The 23658-nt window shown below is 50.1% G+C and overlaps 2 protein-coding genes across 3 annotated transcripts in view; one reads left to right on the plus strand and one right to left on the minus strand.

Moving 5' to 3' along the window:
* The window catches only part of FITM2 (fat storage inducing transmembrane protein 2), a 20942-nt gene extending 12306 nt beyond the window's left edge, over window positions 1-8636 (plus strand). The window contains exon 3 of the mRNA XM_061210158.1: window positions 7768-8636. Coding sequence (XP_061066141.1) covers window positions 7768-7911 — 144 coding nt within the window. The 3' untranslated portion in view covers window positions 7912-8636. The remainder of the gene's footprint in view (window positions 1-7767) is intronic.
* Window positions 111-22701, minus strand: GDAP1L1 (ganglioside induced differentiation associated protein 1 like 1). 2 transcript variants are annotated; one of them, XM_061210155.1, is made up of 6 exons: window positions 22454-22701; window positions 16831-17023; window positions 15626-15799; window positions 10862-10959; window positions 9964-10078; window positions 111-454 (listed from the first exon to the last, which is right to left on the minus strand). In XM_061210155.1, exons 1-6 carry the CDS (start codon window positions 22631-22633, stop codon window positions 111-113), a joined length of 1104 nt encoding a protein of 367 aa, XP_061066138.1. In that variant the 5' UTR covers window positions 22634-22701. The 2 variants fall into 2 exon arrangements, with proteins under 2 accessions (XP_061066138.1, XP_061066139.1); XM_061210156.1 differs by lacking the exon at window positions 22454-22701 and adding an exon at window positions 17288-17298.
* Window positions 22702-23658: the final 957 nt, after the last annotated feature.

Genomic DNA, 23658 nt, shown 5'->3' on the forward strand with positions numbered 1-23658 from the left:
GGTGGGAGGGGCTGTCCAAGTGTTCATGAGACGGTGCGTTACTGAGAGCTCATTGGGAATCACACAGGACAGAGACACCAACAGTCAGACACCAAGCCCGGAGCCTGGCTTTAGATGTATTTTTTCTTGAGGTACCAGTAGGCAAAGTAGCCCATCCCACCCAGGGAGCCCATGAGGAAGGATGCCCCAAAGAAAGATGGGGGTTTCCGCTTGACCAGCCGGAACGCATTGGGGATGACTGCTGACAGCAGAGTGGTGTGGATGTCGCCCAGAACTTTCCTGAAGGCAAAGCGTTTCTGGACCCTCTCAAAGAAGGACTGCAGGTTGGGCCGGCTGCCATCTTCCCAGTATTTCTTGGACAGTCCCAGGAATTTGAGGCGGTGCAGGGTGGCTCCCAGGAGGACATCAGCAAGGGTGAAGGCACAGCCACAGAGCCACAGCTCACATTTCTGCCCTAGAATGGAAGTGACAGGAGATGGGGGAGGGGAGGGGTCAGCTCTTCTTCCCCCATACACTCCCTCCTCTCTCGTTGACGCCTCTGGCTTGTCTGCCTGCCATAGTGTTTCCCCAAGATCACCCACTCCTGTACTTCTTTCATGATTTTTGCCAGATGCATATACTACCTCTATTATTTGTTTTCTTTAAATCAACTGACTTATTAAATGCAAATATATGTATTTAAACTCTGGATTCATATATCCCACTGCCCATTTTCCAGCTCTACTTGCGTGTCCACTGTGCATTTTAAACGTGACATGTCCAAAACTGAATTCCTGATTGTCACCCCCAAACCCACCACATTGATCCCCATGTCAGTAACAGCACCTCCATCCTTCCAGCCACTCAGGCCAAAAGCCTCAGGCCATTTTGAATTCTTCTCTTTCTTTCACACCCCACATACACTTTGTCAGCAGTTCCCATCAACTTTATTTTCAAAATACATCCAAAGTTTGATGTTACCTCCCATGTTACCATCCTGGTCCTAACGACCATTATCGTTTGCCTTTGACTCCCTAGAATCTATTCTCAGCACAGCAGAGAGAGGAATCCTGTTAAATCTTAAGTCAGATCATGTCCTTCTCTCTGATCAAAGCCCTCTAATAACCCCCTGTCATAGTCAGAGTAAAAGCTGAAGCCCTTCTAATGGTCTAAAGGTCCTATGTGATCTGGCCCCCAGGTACCTTTCAGACCTAGGAGTCTACTTTTTCCCCCTTGACTCACTCTTTTTTTTTTTTGGCTGTGCTTCATGTCTTGCGGGATCTTAGTTCCCCAACCAGGGATTGAACCCAAGGCCACAGCAGTGAAAGCGCCGAGTCCTAACCACTGGACCGCCAGGGAAGTCCCCTCCCTTGACTCACCCTTCTTCAACCACACTGGCCTCCTTGCAGTTCCTCATTCCAGGCACGTTCCCACCCCAGGGCCTTTGCACTTGCTCTTGCCTCTGTCTGGAACACTCTTCCCCCACAGAGCTACAGGGCTTACTCCTCCACCTCTTTCAGGTCTTGGCTCAGTGCCGTCTTCTCAGGGGGCTTCACTGACCACCCAGTTAAAATTGAAACCCCAATCCCAGCAGTCAGTGTCCTCCTCCCCTGCTCTGTTTTCTTCCATAAAACTCTTCCCCAGTGTTCCACCGTATACTGTACGTGCTCATTTTGTTTATTGCCTGTCACCCTCTACCAGAATGGAAGCTCCATGAGGGCAGGAATTTGGGTCTGTCTTGTTCACAGCTGTATCCCCTGCACCTAGAACAGTGCCTGGCTCACTAAATCTTTACTTAATGAGTGATGAATGAGAAAAGAAACTGTATCACTAAGAGTATCATTTGCCATAACCTATGTGCAACGATAAAAGTACATTTAACAAAAAACAAAACAAACGCTATTAAATTCCAGCTGGATACTACTGCCCGCCCAAAATCCCTGAGCCCAAGACTTGTGTTTGTTTGAAGAAAAGGGCAGGTATTAATACATAACCCCTTTATAGGAATTAAATACTAGCATCATACTAACACTCTTTCTTTAATACAATCAAAAGAATTAAACAGAGAATAATTCTCATTATGTGGTTTTATATTATTTATCGCCATGGTCACGTGACATCTAAAATTAGCCTGTGTACTTAGGAAACACTAGACTTGAAATTCTGGAGCCCCTTTGGTCTCCCTCATCACTGCTTTGCTCAAACACCTGAAATTCTCCCCACTGACTACACTTTAATGTCCAGATTCCTCTGCGTGGCTTTTAAGCCCTTTCAGTAGTTGGATGAGCTCCAATGTGTTGGGTTGGCCAAAAAGTTCGTTTGCTTTTTTCTAGAACATCTTACAAAAAACCCAAACGAACTTTTTGGCCAACTCAATACTTCTCTGATCTTCACTTCTCACAAATTGCCCACTTGCCCTCTGTTCCCCTCAAGCAAGCCATGCCCATTTCAGCCTCTGGGCCATTGCCCCTGCTGCACCCCATGCCTGGAATGCTCTCCCCTTCCTCTCCACTTCCGGTGAGGTCTGCTTTCTTGGGAAGCTTGCTTCTGCCCTTTTGTAGAGGTGTTCCTTTCAGCTCAGAAATTCCATGAATCTAATACCCTTCACCCTCACAGCCTGAGCCTCCCCCTTCCACTCTGTGTCCTCATGTTCATTCATTCATCCAACAAGTGTTTATCTGGTAGTATGTGCTGGGCATGAAGACATGACAAGACACAAATGTCTTCCCTCCAGAGGCTCACGGTCTCACGGGAGGAGGAGCTAAAGTGTAATGAAGGCTCTGATCAGAAGTTTGTTCTTGAATATGGAATCTTCCAGATGCCTGTTAGACTTCTGAGGGGAGATGATGTGTCTGCAGTTAGAGGTACAGGTGCACAGCATCATCAAGGGCGTGAGTGGAGACAGAGCTGAGAACAGAACCAAGGACTGAGCTTCGGGGCCTCAAGATTTAGATATTGGGCAACAAGAAGCAACCAGCGAAGGAGCGTGAGAAGGAGTAGCCGATGAGGTGGGAGACGACCCAGGAGAGTGTGGTGTCCCAGAAGCCAAGATAAGAAGGTGTTCCAAGGACAGAGTGCTCAGCTGGCTTCAGGTGCTGCCGGGAAGTCACAGAAAAGGAGGCTGAGAATTGGCGATTGCATTTGGCGACTGGTGACCTTGACAAGAACAGTGGGAGTAGATGCTGACGATGAAAGCCTGGTTGGGAGGGAGTCCAAGAAAGAAAGGGAGGAGAGGAATCAGAGACGGTGAGCAAAGGTCACCCTTTCAAGGAGTTTTGCTGTCGTGGGAAGGATATGCCGATAATGTGAGATGGGTCAAGAGTGTTTTGGGGGACTTCCCTGGTGGTGCAGTGGTTAAGAATACACCTGCCAATGCAGGGGACGCGCATTCGAGCCCTGGTCCGGGGAGATCCCACATGCTGCGCAGCAGCTAAGCCCGTGCGCCACAACTACTGAGCCTGCACTCTAGAGCCCAGGAGCCACAACTACTGAAGCCTGCACTCTAGAGCCCAGGAGCCACAACTACTGAAGCCCACGCGCCTAGAGCCCGTGCTCCGCAACAAGAGAAGCCACTGCAATGAGAAGCCCGCGCACCGCAACGAAGAGTAGCCCCCACTTGCCGCAACTAGAGAAAGCCTGCGTGCAGCAACAAAGACACAATGGAGCCAAAAATTAAAAGATAAATAAATAAATTAATTTTTTTAAAAAAAGAGTGTCTTTGTAAGTTGGGAAGAAAAAAACAGCACGTTGATGGGAATGATCGAGCCGAGAGGAGGTGATGCTACAGGAGAGAGTGGAGAGAATTACTGATGTGGTGTCCTTGAAGGGATGAGCGTGGGTGGCATCAAGTACACAAGGGAAGGGACTAGGCTTAGCTAGTTCAAGAACGGTTCATCCTTGGTAACAAGAGGGAGTACAGGGCACCGTCTTTCAACAAATCTAAGTTGCTGTCAAATGTAAGACATCTACCTGAGAGAGTACTTCATCATACATATGTATGTATCTCCACTGACACGTAGGTCCCTTTCAATGGGTACATTTTTATTTGGGTCTGTGTGTGGACCTATGTGTCTGCATCCTGCATGGTGTGTATGTTTACCCATGTGAATGCCTGCTCAAATCCATGAAGCTGGTTGTGTGTTAGCATGTAGACAGCTTCATACATGGGCATCTGTGTCCATGCAGTGGGGGGATTACCACATGCATAAGTGAAGTGTATGCCCACGTGCACTTGGTGTTTGCCTGCAGACAGATGTTCATGAGTGTGTAAGCGTGCATCACTATTTAAGTATGTCCATTCCTGTGTTTCTGTTTGTAGGCAAATACTGCTAGCCATGACTACATAATGTCCATGGGCACGGGTAGCTAGCTATCTGGCATGTCACCAGAAGGTCTTCGGTTTCCCCCGCGCCTGCAGCTGTGGGTTCCCTTTGCCAAGTTGCAGCCCTGGATGAACACTGTCTTGTGCCTTCTCCAAGTCTGCCAGCTGAGTGTGCTGGAGACAGTTACCCTTACCAGTTACACTTTAAATCCTGACCACAAAGCCCGGGAGGGCCGGCAGCCCTGCCCGGGTCCTGTAGCAGTCCTGTAGCAGCTCTGGGGGATGCTCGCTTCACTGCCCCCTGCAGAGACGACACATATCTTTCATCTTCTCTCCTCACACCCGGTGGTTTTCTCCGCTGATGACGTCACCTCATGCTTCATTCAGAAAACAGGAACCTTCAGACATGAAAGCCCTTACCCCCCACCATGAAACCCACAACGCCAGGCCCCTGCATTTACCACCTGCTGACACAAGGGAGGGTGTGAGCCACCTACGCTCAAGGTCAGGCCCTCCGTGGTCCTCTGCACCCACCCAACGCTGCATATCCTCCCTTTCCCTTTCTAGAGCCACTCTCCTCCCCTCCCCACGCTGCTCTGCGCCCCACAGGAGGCCAACTTGACGGATACACTGATGGGACTCCATGCCCTCTGGCTCCAGGGGTGTTTGGCCAATGGGGAGCAGAGGTGGGAGATAGGATGGTGGGCGAGGGTGAGGTCAGAGTCTTACTTCCCTCAGTTTTTTCTCTGCAGGTTGCCACGGGCTGGCTGTGTTGGTTTGTTTATTTGTTTGTTTTTGGCCACACCAGGCGGCAGGTGGGATCTTAGTTCCCCGACCAGGGATCGAACCCAGAAAGTCACAGCTCCTGTCAGGTGGCCCTCTTTGTCCTGGTTCCTGAAACTGCTCCCATCGCTCACAACCCCAGGTCCAGGTACTGCAATTTTCCTTGTGGTTTCCCTGTGTCCCGCCCACACATTTGTAAACAGTCCCTTTACGAAGGCCTCTTTGATTTATCCAATTTGAGGGTGCCCTGTGTGTCCCCTGGGGACCCTGCCTGAAGCACACCCTCTCCATCCTCATTGGTCCTGCATCACTGATTTCTCCTTTCCACTGAGGCATTTCTACCAGCCTGAAAACACACTCTCGTATCTCCTATCTTGAAAACATTCCTCCCTTCGCCCCACAGGCTTCTTCAGGCACCACCCCATTTCTCTATTCCCTCTACAGCTAAACTTCTCAAAAGGGTTGTCTGCACTAGCCATCTTCACGCCTCACCTCCCATTCACTCTTCAGCCATTGCCGTCACATTCCAGTGAAACAGCTCTTGGCAAGGTCACCACCAACAGCCATGGGACAAAACCCAAGGGACGCTTTCCTATCCTTGGTTTATTCAGCCTCTCAGCTGCATTTGACACTGTTCTCCCTCCTTAAAACACAATCCTTTCTGGGTTCTATGACACAAGAGTCCTCACACCTCACTGGCCACTGTGTCTCATCAGCTTTGCCAGCTCCTCTGCCTTTACCCTTCTCTCAATGAGGGGGACCCTCAGGGCAGATGTGGTAGTTTTAAAATATGAAACAGTGCTTGTCTTTCTCTGTGGAATCTAAAAAATAATATAAACACATGTATATGCAAAACAGAAACAGAGTCACAGATATAGAAAATAAACTAGTGAATATTACTCAGCCACTAAAAAGAATGAAATAATGCTATTTGCAGCAACATGGATGGACCTGGAGATTATCATACTAAGTGAAGTAAGTCAGAGAGAGAAAGACAAATATCATATGATATCGCTTATATGCGGAATGTAAAAAAAAAAATGATACAAATGAACTTATTTACAAAACAGAAACAGACTCACAGACTTAGAGACAGGGGAAGGGTTGGGGGGAGGGATAGATTGGGTGTTTGGGATTGACACGTATACACTGCTATATTTAAAATAAAATGCCTTTCTATAAAAAAAAAAAAGAGAGAGAGAGAGAGAGAGGGAGAGAAAATAAACTAGTGGTTACCAAAGGGGAGAAGGAAGAGGGAGAGGCAAATTAGGGGTATGGGATTAAGAGATACAAACTACTATGTGTAACATAGATAAGCAACAATGATATACTGTATAGCACAGGGAATTATGGCCATTATCTTGTAATGACTTTTGATGGAGTACAATCTGTAAAAATACTGAATTACTATGCTGTACACTTGAAACTAATATAACGTTGTAGGGAATTCCCTGGCAGTCCAGTGGTTAGGACTCCACACTTTCACTGCCCAGGGCCCGGTTCAACCTCTGGTCGGGGAAATAAGATCCCGCATGCTGTGCAGCACAGCCATAAATAAATAAATAAATAAATAAATAAATAAATAAATAAAATAATATAAAGTTGTAAATCGGCTATACTTCAATTTAAAAAAAAGGAAAAAATACGCTCACAGATTACTTGATACTTATCTCTTTGGTGGAGCCCAATTTTTCTCCCCTTGAATATGGGCTGTATTTAATGCCTTGCTTCAAATGAATAGAATGTGGCAGAAGTGACAGAATGACTTCCAAGGGTAGGTCATAAAAGATAATGTGGCTTCCGCTGTTTCTGTCTCTCTGGGATCACTTGCTCAGGGGAAAGCCGGCTGTCGGGTTGTGAAGAAACTCAAGCAGCCCTAATAAGATGGCCATGTAGTGAGAAGCCGAGGTCTCCGGCCAACAGCAGTGGGGAACTGAGACCTCTAGTGAAGACCCACGTGAATGAGCCATCGTGGACCCTTCAGCTCAGAGTGTTGCAGCCCCAGCCAACGGCTTGACTCAGAGATGGGGGAAGGGTTGGGGGGAGGGATAGATGCATCATGCATCTATCCCTACATCATGCAACCCTGAATTAGAAACACTCAGCCAAGCTGCTCCGGAATTTCTGATTCACAGAAAATGCGTGATATGAAAAATGCTCTTTTTTTTCTTTTTTTTTAAACTATGGCCCTCAGCTCAAATCTAGCCTGCTGCCTGTTTTTATTTATTTATTATTTATTTATTTTTGGTTGCGTTGGGTCTTCGTTGCTGCACGTGGGCTTTCTCTAGTTGCGGCGAGCTGGGGCTACTCTTCGTTGCGGTGCACGGGCTTCTCATTGGGGTGGCTTCTCTTGTGTGGAGCACGGGCTCTAGCCGCGCGGGCTTCAGTAGTTGTGGCACGTCGGCTCAGTAGTTGTGGCTCGCGGGCTCTAGAGTGCAGGCTCAGTAGTCGTGGCGCACGGGCTTAGTTGCTCCGCGGCATGTGGGATCTTCCTGGAGCAGGACTCGAACCCATGTCCCCTGCATTGGCAGGCGGATTCTTAACCACTGCGCCACCAGGGAAGCCTGACAAATGCTTTTTTTTTTGTTTAAGCCACTGAGTTTGGGAGCAGTTTGTTATAAGCAATAAATAACTAATAAGCAGGTCTTGATTCCTCTTTTCTGTCTCTCTCCACTGCCCTCTAGGTGACATCATCCAATTCTACGGCTTTAATCACCGTGTATATGCTGAAGACTTGCAAATCTCCGTCTCCAAATTCTGACCTCTCCTTTGAAAGTCAGACTAAAATACCTAATGGCTTCTGTGACATCCCCTCTTGGGTCTTGTGAAAGCATCTCAAACTCACTGTGTCCCAAACTGAACTCTTGGGTCCCCCTTGCCCATATCAGGAAATGGTACCACTCAGTAGCTCAGACCAAAACCTCATGAGTCATCTTTGATTCCTTTATCCCCTCTTACTCCACTCCCTCCAATACCCTCAACCTTTCAGCAAGTTCCTGCCCATTTTATCTCCAAAATATCTCTCAAGCCTTTCATGCCTCCCCATCTCTACTGCCACCACCTCAGTCCAAGCCACCACCATCTCATCTGGGCTTCTGTCTCCCTTGAAATCCATTTTCACAGCAACCAGAGTACTTTTAAAAGTAAAATCAGAATACCTCACCCCTGAGTAGATTGTAAAAATGGCCACAAATTCCTCCCATTCCTGCATGCTTGCCCCTTTGCAAAGGCTTTACTGCTTCTGCCATCAAGAGGCAGAGTCCAACCCTCTACCCTTTTAATCCTGGCTCTGCCATGTCACTTGCTTCAGCCAATGGGGCTTTCGTAAATGTGACTCAAGTAGAGGCTTAAAACATATTTGCACCTTGGGGCTTTGCTCTCTTGCTGCTCTCAGTATCCCTGTGACCACCATCATATGAAGAGCCTGGCTTAGCCTGCTGGATGATGGGCAACATGTGGTCCAGCTACTTCCATTGGCCCCTGAACACTCTTCTGTAATGGCCCCTCTCCAGCACCCTCTCTGATAGAAACGAGAAAGTTCCTTCTTGAGGTATGTATTGTTTTTACTCATTTAGCCATACTCTGCTTTTTTCTAGAAAGGATTTATGGCAGCTGGCTTCAGCGTGCATGACAGTGTTCCTGTTTAGGACCTTAGGTATCTGTGTGTGCCATTTGCCTGAGGCCTCAGCTGTGAAATGCTGGAAGAACATTGGACGCGTTGAGAGGGAACCTGTTTTTCTTACCCTAGCTATGCCATTTAAGAGCTGTGTGACCTTGAGCGAGTCACTTTATCTCTCTGAGCCTTAGTTTTCTCACCTGGAGAATGCACATGCCTTTAGCTGTCATATGTAATTAACTAGTATGTTCCAGGCACTGTGCTGAGTGCTTTTCGTTTTTTAAAGAGTTCAACAAGATGGAGTTTAGGTTTTAAATTCTACTATTACCATCCTGTTTCACAGATGTTGAAACTGAGGCTCCAATAAGGAAAGGAACTTGCCCGAGTCACACAGTATAGGCAGCAAAGCTAGGCCCCTAACTCATATCTGTCTCGCTCTAAACCCATCTTTTAGAACACTGTGCTCCACAACCTTCCCACATACACAGACATCTCTGTGCGTGTGTGAAGCTATGAGTGTAGCAGTGCATGTTGAATGGGTTCCACAGATTTGCATTGTTGAGGAGACCAGACTAACAGGTCACCTAAAATAGAGCAAAATGGGAAGGTCCAGAATGAAATTTGAAGAAGGGTGGTGGCAAGGATGGTGTATAGATGAAAAAAAGAGCAGAGTGGTAAGGAGAGGGTACTCCAGGCTGGAAGAGGTGCAGGAGCTAAGGTGTGGAGGTGGAAATAGCTGGCATGCTCAGGGTCCAGAGAAGAGAGGCACTTGAGAACAGAAAGAGTCAAGGTCAGAGAGTCTGGGTGAGCCTAGATGTCTGGCTCCTACAGCATGAAGGAGCCATAATACATCCTTCAGTCGGGGAAAGGGGAGGTGGTGTAGTGGAGAGTGATCACCACCACCACTACCATCATCATCTTCAATAACCTTTATTAAATACCGTGTGCTAAGCGCTGATCTAAGCATTCTGCATGTATTATTTCATGCAGTGTCTCAACATCTCTCTGAGGTCGGTCTTATTATTATCCCCATTTTATGGATGGGGAACTGAGGTCTAGGGAGGTGAAGCACCTGGCCCAGGGTCATTCAACTAGCAAGTGGCCAAGCTAGGACTTAAACCTAGGTCTTTCTGACTCCATGGCCCATGATCCTAACCACCTGGATGGTCCTCTAAGATCTTTGGGGGCAAAGATGCTGGGACTGTCATGGACAGGGTGTGCTGGATGGGCTCCAGCACTCACCTACCCCAGGACTGGCACCCACCCTCGTTCTCAAGCTTCCTCTTCTCCAGCTCAGCCTCGATCTGGTCCAGCACCATGGCCAGCTCCCCCAGGATCTTCTTCAGGTAGCTCACATCATCGTGCTCCAGGATCTTGGCCTGGGGGCAGGACAGGCAGGAGCTAGAGGAGCTGAGTTGGCCTCAATAGAGCAAGGATGACCAGGGATGGAAGACTCTTGGCCCAAATCCCCTTCTGCAAACCCAGTCTCCTTATATCCCCTTAAGTGTATAGGATACCCCCACTGTTACAAAGCATCCTCATCTGGTGTTCACAATAGTCCTGTGAGCTTGACTGTCCTGGCCAGATCCCTTTCATGGGGCTGGTACTCTCATACACCAGCTGCTATGAGAGTTGGTTGACAGTGGCTCACAGCTGCCCCTTCTTCAGAGAATTGTTCTCAGCCAATGAGGAGTTTCCTGGAAATACTTGGGAAATAATTGGGTCAATGATTGGCTGATATAAGGGTATAAAAGTCTGTCCCTTTGTCTCAAGGTGGATCGACTTTGTGGCACCATTTATCCTCCAGAGCTCCCTGTGGGATCAGGTGAACTTAGCCCCTTCTTCATTCCTATCTCATCCTTACTGGGTTCTCCTTAGAGCGCTCCCTCAATACCTCGCTTACCCTAGAACCTCTGTCCAATGCTCTGCTCTTAGGGACACAACCTAAGACATTAGGAAAGTGAGGCTCCAGGGCGACAGTGACTTGCTCAAGGTCAAAGAGCCAGTAAATGACAGAGGAGACAGGATTGGGAAAGCAAGCCAGTGGTTTTCCCATTTCATGTCATCAGCTGATTCTCTACTTAGAACCAGCTTCTCCCAGTTCTTCTTTTCCATGGAAAAGATGGTGGGAAAGGGGAATGAGCAGGCCTGGGGTCACTCACCATGAGCTTCTTCTGTTTAGAAAGGTAGGGCTCAGAGAGCTGGGGCTCCTCTTCATGGTCCAATTTCATGAAGTCCATGGTGGCGTTGGCTAAATGTCCTGGGGAGAGAATAGGAAAGGTCCCGTTCTTCTGATACCTGGTGCTCTTCCTTTCCCTTCCCCCCAACAACTTGGAATAGGTCCCATTCAAACACTAGTCCAGGAAGTAACAACATCAACAGGCATAACTAGGAGACACTATGTCATTACAGGCTGGGACATAGGGATGGATGAGATGCCATCCTGCCCTAGACCATAAAAGAGATACCTATGACATAGCATGATCAATCTCTAACGAAGAGTGAACAGAATGCTGTGGGACCCAGAGGGCCACCTGCCGGGGGCACAAGGTGTCAAGAAACCTTATTGAGGAGGAGACTCTAGGGGATGAGTAGGAGTTTGCCGGAAATGAATATCACCCTAAATGTGGACAAGCTCATGCTTCAGTGAACGTCTCCCTCACCACTTTCTGTAGTGAAGAAACGGATTCAGAGAGGCTAGTAAATTCCACACTAGTAAACGACAAGCAGATTTTGAATCCGGATCTGTCCGATTCTCAGTCTAGTGCTCACTCACTGTAATCCACAGGGAAAAACTTGTTTTAAAAAAACTATAAGAGAGCTTGGTGTCTTGAAACTTCCACTTCTGGTGAGGCAACTTCCCTGAAGATTCAGGGACATATTGACCGCCTTTCCTGGGAAATTGGCCTTTTAAAGATGCTGAAAAGGCCTGGGTGATGGAATGTGGGTCAATGATGGAACTCAAGGCAGCACCCTGAGAATTATACTTAATGGGAGAGACATTATAATGTCCTATAACCTGACATTAAAAGTCTAGCTGTAAGCTGTGGGTTTTACAAGAGGAGGTGGAAGTATTAAGTGGGATAAGATCCTGAGGTCTGTTCCATGTTTGGGGCAGGATTTCTCTGGAACTCTTAGCCAGTAAGTCTGGGACATGGTGGGCCAGGTGTGTGGTGGTGCCCAAACCTGGCCTGCCCTCTCCCCTGGGTCCCAGCTCCACTTGGACATCTCTTGGGCTCCTCAAACTCATCCTGGACCAACCAACCTCATCATCTTCTCTGTTCCACCTACTCCCCGTCTGCATTCTCCCCAAACTGCAGCACCCTTGCCCCACACTAAGCTAAGCCGGATGCCTGGGGGTTGTCCTCAACTCTGCCTTCTCCCTCCTCCCCAAACCAAATCTGTCCCAGGTCCTGTTGATTTTCCTATTTAATCTTTCTCATGTTTAACTTCTCCCTTTCATTCTTCTGACTCTCCTTTAGTTCAGACCCCCCGGTGATCTCTTGCCTGGATGATGTGACCCACCCCCTGTCACCTGCACTCTCTCTCCTCCAAGCCCTTCTCCCAACTTCTGCCAGAAAGATCTTCCTCAAATACACACTTGACCATGCCACTCCCAGCTGAAAACCCACCTCTTGCTCCTCGCTGCCCTCAGATAATGTTCAAGCTCTTCAACTTGCCTTAAAAGACCCAGCAGGATCACCTCCTCTCCCCTTACCAACTCCATCTTCCATTAAGTTTCCCCACTGTCCCTGTCCCCAGATGGTAACATTTCAGCCACTCACTCCAGATGCTTAACACTCCCTGAATGTGCCAGATCATTCCAAACTCCTAGGCTGTTGCTCACACTGCTTCTTCCTGGAATAGCCTTCTCCAATATTCCTGAAAATCCCCTTCCAGGTCCAGCTTAAGATGACCTCTTCTATGAAGCCCTTCCTGATCCTCTAGGATGTCTGACCACTCAATGCCTTTGTCCTCCAGAGTATGCTGTACAGATTTCCACCAGAGAATGCACATACACACACACTAATCAGAGCTGCCATTGCACGAATCCATTCACATTGTAGTCTATATGAAAAGTACCCCCTGGACTTGTGCAGTGCACAACCTGTGTTACTGTACATGGAGATTTTGATGCTAATTTACTTATCTCTGGATGTATATGTCTCCCACTAGAACCTGAGTTTCTGGAGAGCAGTGGCTGTATCAGATTCATCTCTGTTCCCTTAAAATCCAATACAAGCCTGGCACAGAAGAGGAGCTTAGTGAGTGTTGAATGAATGAATGAATGGAATGAGTGAATAAATGAGTGACTGCAATTGTTCAGCTTCTGCCCTCTGAGGTTTCACTATCCACCACCCCATCTCCTGGCCTGATACCAGTAAGCATATTCCCAGATCTTTCAGCTTTGGGGCTATATTAAGTCTCATTGATATTTTATGAGTTTGAAGGTCAAGTACAGCATCTTCTCTCTTGCCAGTCACCCAGGGCTGCCCATGTGGCTCTCTTTAGACCCCAGGAGGGCAGACTAGGCCAAGGAAAGACCTTGGACTAATTGGGTTGGGGGGGTCACTGCAAGATGACTTCTGCATCCTGTGAGGTCCGCCCCCCCACCAGCTGGGCTGGAGCCTTGAGATCCTCTCTGCCCCCCAACTGCCTTCTAGGCACCTTCAAATGGCTCAGGACAGGATGGGGGAGCACCTCCAGCTTCCGAAGCACTTAGGGACTCCCTCCACTTAATCCAGGCCACCATCATTGCTCACCTAGATGACAGCCAGGACCCCCTAATAGCTCCACCCAGTCTTCTCTCGGTTGAACAATCTTTGTAAAATGCAGATCTGATCATGCCACTTTCCATCACTGTTTCTCCACTGCCCTTCGGATAAAATTCCAATTCTGCCAGCCCTACTCCCCAGACTTGTACCACGACTACACATACCCACATTGGGCTACACTTCAACCACATTAAAGTCCTTCAGTTCCTGAAACACACCACGCCCTCCCCTCCCCCCAAACCCGAAAGGATTCTCCCTCTCCTTCCCTTTCCAACTCCTGGTCATCCTTGGATGTTGCTGCATTCCAGAAGCCTTTCACGCCCCCGGAGGCTGGGATGGGCATCTTCTCTGGCCCCACTGCCTCTATGTTCCCCTTATCATAACACTGATTGGTACTAGGTTAGAAAAATTTTAATCAATGTGGCCTTTTTTTTTTTTTTGCTACACTGCGTGGCACGCGGAATCTAAGTTCTCTGACCAGGGATCAAACACATGCCCCCTGCAGTGGAAGCACGGTGTCTTAACCACTGGACCGCCAGGGAAGTCCCAAAATCAGTTAATTTTGAATAGATTATACATGCATGCTTGTTTAAAAATTCAAACAATATTAAGGAAGGTACAGGGAAAAGTAAATCTCTCTCCTCTCAATCTGCAGTCCCTTAGTTCTGCTCTCCCAATCTTCTCATGCGTCCTTCCAGAAATACTCCTTGTGTTTGCAAGCACTTGTGTATCCATTTGACCCCCTTTTATATATATTAATGATAGCACACTAGATGCATTTTTTTGCCCTTCACTTTCTCCCTACTTACTAATATATCTTAGAGAGCATTCCACATGCCTGTTATTTTTTTTAACAGCTGCACAGTATTTCATTGTTTGTATGTACTAGAATTTATGTACCCAGTCCCCAAATCATGGTCAACTGGGTTATTTCCAGCCTCTTGCTATTACCCCTTATGCCGCAATGCATATCCTTGTACATACTTCTTTGGCGCACACATCCAAGTGTCATTGCAGGACAGTCTCCAAAGTGTGGGCCTTTTAATATTCGATATAGAGGGCCAGACTGCCCTCCTGAGAGGTTGTTCAAATTTACTTAGTCCTGCATTGTAATTATCTGGTCATTTGTCTTTCTGCTTCTATGAAACTGTGACCCTGGGAGGGTAGAAGCTGTGACAGTCCCCTTCTGTCCCCAGCCCCCTGCCCAGGGCCTGGGTCATAGGAGACTTCATAAATGTTGTTAAATGTTGTTGACTCAATGGGGACAAGACAATATAAATATGTCCTGAATCTTGTTCAAGGGCACTCTAAAGAGACAAAATCGAGTGCCACAACTTGCCCCACCTTTGGACATGAGCCTCATTCCTTTGAGAGAGACGAAGTGACCATTTACCGAGCACCTATTATCTACTTGGAATCATCATGCTTCATCTGTGTACTGGACCCCATGGTGTCCGCATAGAGCCTGGACCAAAGTCTGTAAACAGTTGTTGATGGATGATCTGATTTAATCCAACACTTATTTACTGAGTACTGAAAAAATGAAAGGATAAAGTAGGCTGTGGGCACAATCAGGCTGGCAGTTAGGACAGTATATGGGGATGCTTGAATCAGAAATCAGAGACCCGGGGCCTTGCAATATCTGGGCAGTCTTCCTTGGTGATGCCAGCCCTGATGTCACTCAGTGCCCTGGGCTGCCAACCCCAGGTGTCTGGGGCTGAGATGCCTGTGGGGAGGTGTCCCAGCTCCCATGGACAGGCAAGTCTCTAGGGGGACAGATAGCCCTATGGCCTCTGTATGGGATGGCAGGACAAGAGGAGGGGGCAGGAGAAGGGAATGAGAGAGAGAGACTGCCAGAGAGGGAGAGAGACGTATTCAGCTCGAAACAGGGTGAGTGAGATGGAGAGCCAGAAAGACAGAGAGCGAGCCAGAGTGAGGGACAGAGAGCTGAACAGAGACAGACAGACAGAGGGATGGAGAGAGAGGCAGAGGCAGAGGGATATCCATGGGGAAGAGGAGAGAAGGAGGAAGAGGAGAGATAAAGGGAAGAACGTGAGTAAGAGACACAGGAATGGGAAGAAGAGGGAGGAGGTGGGCGAAGACCGGGTTACCCTGAGGGTTCTGCGCCCCAACCCCGACCGCGTGACTCACTGCGGATCTCGGCCGTGGCGTACTTGGGGATCATGGAGTCGGTGGTGAGTTCGGGGTGCAGGATGCAGCCGTGTGTGTAGGCGTCCATGGGCAGCGCGTCCAGCAGCTCGCGGTACTGCAGCACCCGCGCGTGCTGGGGGCTGCCCGCCTCGGGCATCAGCGCCACCACGTGCTCTGCGGGGCACGGCCGGGGGCTGGGCGGCGGCACGCAGGGCCCTGTGTCGGGCCTCCCGCCCCCCTGATTCAGAGAGGCCAGCTTCTGACACCCCATTCCCCAACCTCAGCATCCCGGAACCGCAACATGTCCAGAAGTTTGGGGCCCATCCCCTTTCCTTGACTCTTGAGAGAAAGTCCCCACCAGGCTGACAGGGGACCCTAGTGATCCTGCTCGCCTACCTCTCCTCACTGGAGCCCTGCCGAGCTGTCCCCTGAGGGGCAACTCCTCACCTGCCCGGGCTTGTTGCCAGGTGGGTCTCTAGGCCTAGTGTTGCCAGACTTGGAGAGAAGCTGGAAACCGGGATGTTTGAAATTGAATTCTCCTTGGTTTTTAAATGTTGGCAACTAATTCATATTCTTTTAAAACAGTGCATGTCCGGGCCCTGATCTCTCAACTGCATTTGCAGCCTCTGCCATGGGCACTGAGCTTCTGGACTTGAGCGAGGCCAGAGGGAGGGAAGTAGGGACGGAGGACATAGGGTTCTGTGGGGTTCTGGGGTGCCGGGCCCTGCTCATGTCTGCAAAGTTCTCGGGTATCCGGGCCCATGTCTGTGGGGTTCCGGAAGAGCCTCTGGCCCTGACTATGCTTACAGGGTTTCAGGGGGCTGGGTCCTGGCCGAGCCCTGGCATCCCTGGGAGATCTGGATCCTGTCTGTGGGGACTTAGAAGGGGGTCTGGGTCCCGTTCATGCCTGATGGGCTCCGGAGTGTCTGTGGCCGAGCCTGTGACTCCAGAGTTCCCGGGCAAGGAGGCTATAGCCCTAGCCGCTCCAAGGCCGGTGTCCGGGCCATGCCCTTTCCCTCAGTACTGGGGAGGGGGGTCAGATCTGTGGGGTCCCCGGGGATCTGTGGCCATGCTCTGCGGTTCCTGGGGGGCATCTGAGCCCTGCCTGTAGCCCGTGGCTCCTTGTTGGGGAGACCGGGCCCGAGGGCGTTCCCCAGGCTTCCCAGGGTTCTGGGGCGCGGTCTGGGCCCGCGCGGCCGCCGTACCTCCCGTGAACGTGCGCTCCACGTAGTCGATGATCTGGTCGTAGTCGCTGATGATGTTCTCGCGATGGATGATGACGGGCACCTCCTCGCCCAGGTTGAGCCGCATGAACCAGGGCGCCTTGTGCTCGCTCTGCGGCAGGCTCACGTCCCGCTCCTCACATGCCAGGCCCTTCTCGGCGATCACCAGCCGCACCTGCAGGCGCCAGGGTCAGAGCGGGGAAGGCGGGCGGACACACGGGGACACTCTGCCCAGGTGGGGCGGGGCGTGCGGGGAGGGAGGTCAGCGGTCACACACTGGAGGGGACAGTGTTGCTTCCAGCCCACTCCTGGGCCCCTGGGGTACGGGATGGGGGATACATCCCCGGGGCCTGGTGGTGGGAGGAACACAGCTCTGCCCTGGGGACAAGGGGCAGAGCTGCCTGGTGGTTACCGGGCTGGGTGTCACTGCTAGACGTACCTGGGATAGGATATCTGGTTCTTCTGTGTGCGTTTGGGCGGATTCGTTACACTTTCTGGGCTTCATGGTTTTTTTATTTGCAGAATTGAAGTATTAATAGTAGTACCAACACAGTGTCTGGTATATAGATGGTGCTTAATTCATAATTCTCATTATCAGGATTGGACTCTCAGCCTGGCCTCCAAACGTGAATCTGGCCAGGAAATTTGCAGAAATTCTTATCATCACCATGATCAGTAGCAAAATTTCTCAAATTATTTGAGAAACAAAGTGAAGTGAAAAATAATTTGCCAACATCAGCCTAGCCCTTTATTGTCCCCAGACACTTTCCCATCTGGCTGTTGGATGCTCACAATAGCCTTCCAGAGGAGGGCAGAGCAGAGACTATCTCCTGTTTTTGCTGATGAGAAAACGAAAGTCCAGAGAGGGCAACTAACTGACCCAAAGCCACACAGCCAATTTAGCAGTAGATCTAAAACTAGAAGCAATGGTTCCTGACTCTCAGACCAGTGTTCTCTGCCCTGGGGGCTCCTTCCAGGGAGTCCTGGGCCTGGCCCCTCCTGAGTCTTTCCCTAATCTCCAGGGGGTCCCAGACAAACATATGACCTGGTAGATGCTAACGGAGAGCCTCCTGACCCAGCCCAACAGTTCTGAGCTGGCAGATGGTTAATGATCACCTAGCCCAACTATCCCCTGCCTGTGGACTGAGACTCAGAAGGTAGGCTAGACTTGTCTAAGGTCCCCCAGCAAAAGGATGGCAAGCTCCACTCTTACATGCTCCTCCCTACTTCTAGCTCCAGCCCAGGAGAAAGAGAGGGCACCCCTGAGAGAGGCAAAGGTCTATTCCTGTTAAGCATCGATGACCCCTATACATACCTAGGTGGTAGTTCCCATTCCCTTCCTGCCTGCCCTGGCATCCTCCTGGCAGGTTCCGCCCAGCCACCCAGCGTCTGGGTCAAGCTGGGATCTCTGAACGGATGGAAACAGAAACTAAATCAGGCCGTTGCCCTTGGCGGGTCCAGACGTTTGGCTTTCCATCCTGGCAGGGTATCTGCTCCCAGGGACCACTCCCTGGGCACTGCCCTTGAACTCCAGTGAGGGTGCCTGGTGGGGCTCCTGCCTGGGGAGGGGACTGTCTTTAGAGGAACAACAGTCCTGCTTGGAGCTGCCTCAGGGTCACACCAGCAAGCAGCCAAGGAGACTTTCTCCTTTAGCTGAGCTGCAGGCCAGAGCCATGTGCCATCCTGCAGGGGACGGTGACGGGGTGGGGGTGCGGGGGAGGAAGCCAGGCCCAGGGGGAGGGCATGCAGCCACCAAGGCCATCTGCCTTCTTTGCCTCCTGGAACTGCGCCAGACTTAGGTGGTCACCACTCAGTGTGACCAGACATCGGCCAACTCTGGGCAAACTATCCCCCCTGTGGGTGCCTGAAAGTCACCCACTGGTGCTTCATTGTCATGGCTAGGTACTGTCCCCCCTCACCCGGGCCCTTGTTTATGAGAAAACTGTGATGGGCTGGGTTGGCGTCTCTGTCCAGCCACTTAGTTGCGGTGTGACTTTGTAAAAGACACTTAGAGTCTCTGAGTCTTTGTTTATCTCAAATACTTTAAAAAAATTAATAAGCTTTATTTCTTACACCAGTTTTAAGCCTACAGAATCAAATGCCTTTTTTATGTAACATCTTATGGCTTACAAATGCGCCACTTTTCAACACTTATTTATTGAGTGCCTACTCTGTGCCAGGTCTTGTTCTAAGTGCTCAAGACTCAGCAGTGAACAAAATAAAGATCCCTGCCCTCAGGGAGCTGACATTCTGGTGGAGGCAGACAGATGAGAAGCAGTTAAAATGAGATGGTGTGTCAAAAGATAGTGAGTTCATCGGAAAAAAGAAAAAATAGAGCAAGGTAAGGGAAATTGGGAGTGCCAGGGCATCAGGGAGGCAAGTGGCAATTTTAAATAGGGTGACCCATCAGGGCAGGCCTCTCTGAGAAGGTGACATTTGAGCAAAGAACAATAAGAGAGTAGTCCACACAGGGATCCAGGCAGAGGGACAGCCAGTGCAAAGGCCCTGAGGTGGGAGCATGTCTGACATGTTTGAAAAATGGTGAGGTGGCCATCCTGCTGGAGCAGGATGGATGGAGGTGACAAAAGGGGAGGAGGTCAGAAAGGGTCATGCACAGGGACATTTAATTGAGACTCCTAGACCCAGGGGTCTATGAATACATTCAGGGAGTCCTCAAACTAGGATGGGAAAATTACAGGTTTATTTTCAGTCATGTCAAGCTGACACTTAGCATTCTCTTCAATTATGAGTGTAGGCAACAAAGCATGGTGGTATTAGCAGTGCCTGTAATATTGTCACCACTAGGAATCAGATATTTTCATCACCTCACAGTTGCTGCAATTACATCCGTCACGACTTCAACATTACAGTAGTTATTAGTCCTGCCACTAGATCATGTGATACTATGGGTTAATACAGAAACACATATTATTATGTAACAAATTTGTTTTGAAAATATGTCAATAGCTTTACTTCAGTATGATTGGTTTTCCTTCTAATCTAATACTCCTATGTATTTGATGTTATTCAATTAAAAGTACTATTCTGAGAAAAGTCAATAGGCTTCCCCCGATTGATGAGTGGGTCCATGACCCAGGCAAGGTTAGATCCTGCAGTAGGGCCTGAGGCCATTATGAGGACTCCGGCTTTTTCCTGGAAGGACTTGTGAGCCACTGTAGGCTTCTGAGCAGAGGGGTAGTGAGATGTGCAGTTCTCGCCTGTGGACCTCCTGGGAGTGGGAGAGGGGGTGGTAAATGGTCAAGGGCAGATGGACAGGGCTGGGGCGCCAGTGCCCAAGAGCTTGAAAAGTAAGGCCAGGGTGGCAGGTAGAGGTCATTTACTTCCCTTCTGCCATGTCTGGGAGGGCCCTCTGCATGCAGGCAAGGCCCTTTAGGACTGATGCGAAAGAAGGAAACGCACCTGCTAAGCCCATACTGTGTGCCAGACACTTAACACATGTCCCTGTCCTTTCAGTCCCCCAGGAACCGTACAGGGTCGGATGTAAATATCCCCTTTTCCAGATGAGGATGTTGAGGCACAGAGGAGGTGAAGTGACTTGTCCAAGGTCACACAGCCAGTAAGCACTCAAGATGAGACTGGAACCAGGACCATCTGACTGCAGAGCCCATGTGTTTTCCATCAGGCTACACTGCCTCTAGAACCCACCACAGGCCCCTGGGCAAGGGGAAGGCTCTGGCAGGAGAGGCAGGAGAATGCTAGGCTGCCTTGGTCAGAGGCTTGGTCGCAAATGGGATTGCAGTGGGTGGTCCCATCCCTGACTAAGGGGCCACCTTAGCCCTGAGCTCATGCTGAATAAGGAATATTCAGGAGGCTCCCTCAGGAAATGGTGATGGGAGGGGCCACCCTCCTACCTCCTGGTCACTGGGGCCTGGCTCCTGAGGTTCTGGGTAGGAGGAGATCTTGGCATCTAGAGGTCAGTCTGATTCATTCCCAAACCCCCCAGCAACTTGTATAGAGCCTGGCATGCAGTAGGTGTTCAGCATGCATGTACAGAAGAGTCCCAGCATGACCTTGGTTCACTCCAACCCCTCCTTTACCTAGCACTTTAGTGATACCATAACACCCATTATTAACAGAGCCTTGACACCATGCCAGGCACTGCTATCAGCACTTTTTGTGCATCATCTCATTTCACAATCACAATAGCCTTCTGAAGAAGGTACTGCCATTAGCTCCATTTTACAGATTATAAAACTGAGACTTTAGGGAAGCAAAGTGACCGGCCAAAAACTCCATGGTGAATTATTGGAGAAGATGGCTCTCCTGCTGGGGGCTTTCTGGCCTCATAGTCTGTACTTTCAACTAGGAACTACTCAGAGGGGGATCAGTGGACCAGCTTCATCAGCATCACCTGGTAGCCTGTTAGAATGCAGCATCTTTGGCCCTACTCCAGATCTGCTGAATCAGAATCTCTGGGGTGGGACCCAGCATTCTGTGCTTGAACCAGTAATGTATGCTCAAGTTTGACTAGTGCCAGTGTAGAACACTAAGCTATACCGCCTGTTCAGCAACCCTCAGCAATCCTGAGAGGGGGTTGCAATTAGAAGAAGTAGCTATTATTGTTATTATTATCCCATTTTCCAGATGATGGAACTGAGCCTAGACCAAGAATCAAACCAAAGAGCCTGGTTCCAAGGCCATTTCTCTTTAAGGAATCTGTTTCTCCATCTGGAAAATGAGTGAATGGAACAAAAGGATCTTCCAGGGAGAAGAGAAGTCAAAGGGTCAGGCAATGGGTGACCCTTAGGCTCCAGCAGGACCGGCTGCTGGGACCTGGCCATGGTGCTGAATCCGTACCCCGCGCTCCTAGAGGCCCCTGGTCTTACAGGCTCAGTGCTCGGACCTTACCCCCAGGAAGCGGGAACCCCGATAACTCAACACCAGGCTGCATACCCAACCGCCTTCTAGCTCCCCTGAGTCTGAGATGGGACCGTGTGGCCGTCTGTGCCTTTAAGAGCAAAAAGCACAGACCTTATGGGCCAGCTGAGCTGGTTTGAGGAGATGGGTTAATTCCTTCCTTCTCAGCTCAAGATTGGGGGTGGGGGTGGGGGGAGGGCTAGGGTCAGACCCTTCAAGCCCCAATCAGAAGGCCCCCAGCTGGGCAGAAGGGCAGAGGAGCTTTGACCCGCAGGCCTGTGGCATGGGGACAGCAGTGCGGGGGGTGGGGGGGAGGGGGGGAGGGCCTGCGATGGGACTACAGGGGCCGGAGGCTGGGCCCCAGGAAGCGCCCCTCCCGCCTCCCCGCAGCAGCAGCCCCCTCCAACAGGCCGCCTTCCCAGCAGTGCGCATTCCCTTCCCCTTGCCTTTGTCTCTCTTCTCAGCTCTTCAACAGACCGGGTCTTTCTGGGAGGGAAAGAGGCAGAATGGATGTTCCTAGAATTAGGGACGGTGCTCCTGGGGCCCAAGACAGGGCCAGTCACCTCCCGGGAGGGCAGCCCAGCTTCCCCCGTCCTCCGGGCCCCGAAGCCCCCGATTCTACCCTCCAGTCTCTCACCAGGTCTTCAGACCCCTTAAGCCCTCCCGGATCCCCTCCCCCAAGCCTCCTGGTGCATCGGTCGGGTTCCCCTGCTCCCTCGGGCTCTACCTTCTGCGAGCTGAACGACTGGGTCCAGTGGTACAGAACCAGGCTCTCCTTGGGCCAATGGGCGTGGCTGGCCGCTTCGGGTGCTTCGGGGGCCTCCACCGGCTTGGCCGCATCGCTCTCCAGCGCCGAGATGGGCCACCAGCTGCAGTTGGTAGGGGTCAGGTTATTGGGGGTCGCCATGACAGCCCGAAATCAGAGGGAAGAAAGAAGGAGGCTCCGGCGGTGGCGGCTCTCTCTCGCCCAGCATCACATGGCCTCGCCAAGCCTGCCCCTCTCCTTCGCTCCCTCCCTCCCTTCCCCGTGAATGTCATTACTCACTGGGCGAGTGGGGGAGGGGCGAGGGGGATCCCGGGAGCTCCTTTCCTCCCCCTCCCCTTGGCCCACCCCTGGCCCGTGCCAGAAAAGCCACCAGTCCAAGGTCAGGCTCGGTGGAAGGGCACCAGGAGCCATAGGGAAGTCGGCCATGTCCCCAGATAGCTCAAATCTGGCCAGCCACCTGCCGAAGATTCCACCATTATAAACGCATTCTGCCTCTCAAATCTTCTAAAAGACAAATAGGACAACTGGTGTTATAGAAATACATTCGTTTTATAAATCAGTGTCTGGAAATAGCTCGTCTCTCTTTGAAGCTGTTATTTTCTAACTTTTCTCCAGAAGGACCTCTAAGGGCAGAAGGGAACACATTATGATTTATTGAACAAACACTTACATAGCACTCCTGTGTGTCCAGGCACCATCAATTCATTTAACCCTCACAATAATCCTGTTAGCCTCACTTTACAGAGGAGGAAATTGAGGCGCGGAGAGGCTAAGTGACCTTGCCCAAGGTCATCTAGCTAGTAAGTGGTGGAGCTGAGATTTGAACCCAGGCTGACCAGCTCCAGAGTCTCTGTTTTTAGCCATAAGGTCATAACATGACATTAATGTAAACGACAGCACAGCAAGCATTTATCAACCCAAGCACTCTACATGCATCACCTCATTTCATCTGCACACTAATCATTTTTTCCAGATGAGGGAGGTGAGGCTCAGCGATGTCAAGTCATTCATTGGTCCAAGGTCACATTTTCACCCCAGGAGACTGAGGCATGACTAGAGGAGCCCTGTAATGCCTTTGCTCTCACATAGTTTATCCTAAACATTCATGGGAACTTTACATAAAATTCCTTAATATATCCTTGCTTACCTTGCTATAATGTTTTATT

The sequence above is a fragment of the Eubalaena glacialis genome, chromosome 13 (assembly GCF_028564815.1).
Source record: "Eubalaena glacialis isolate mEubGla1 chromosome 13, mEubGla1.1.hap2.+ XY, whole genome shotgun sequence".
NCBI classification, from domain to species: Eukaryota; Metazoa; Chordata; class Mammalia; order Artiodactyla; family Balaenidae; genus Eubalaena; species Eubalaena glacialis.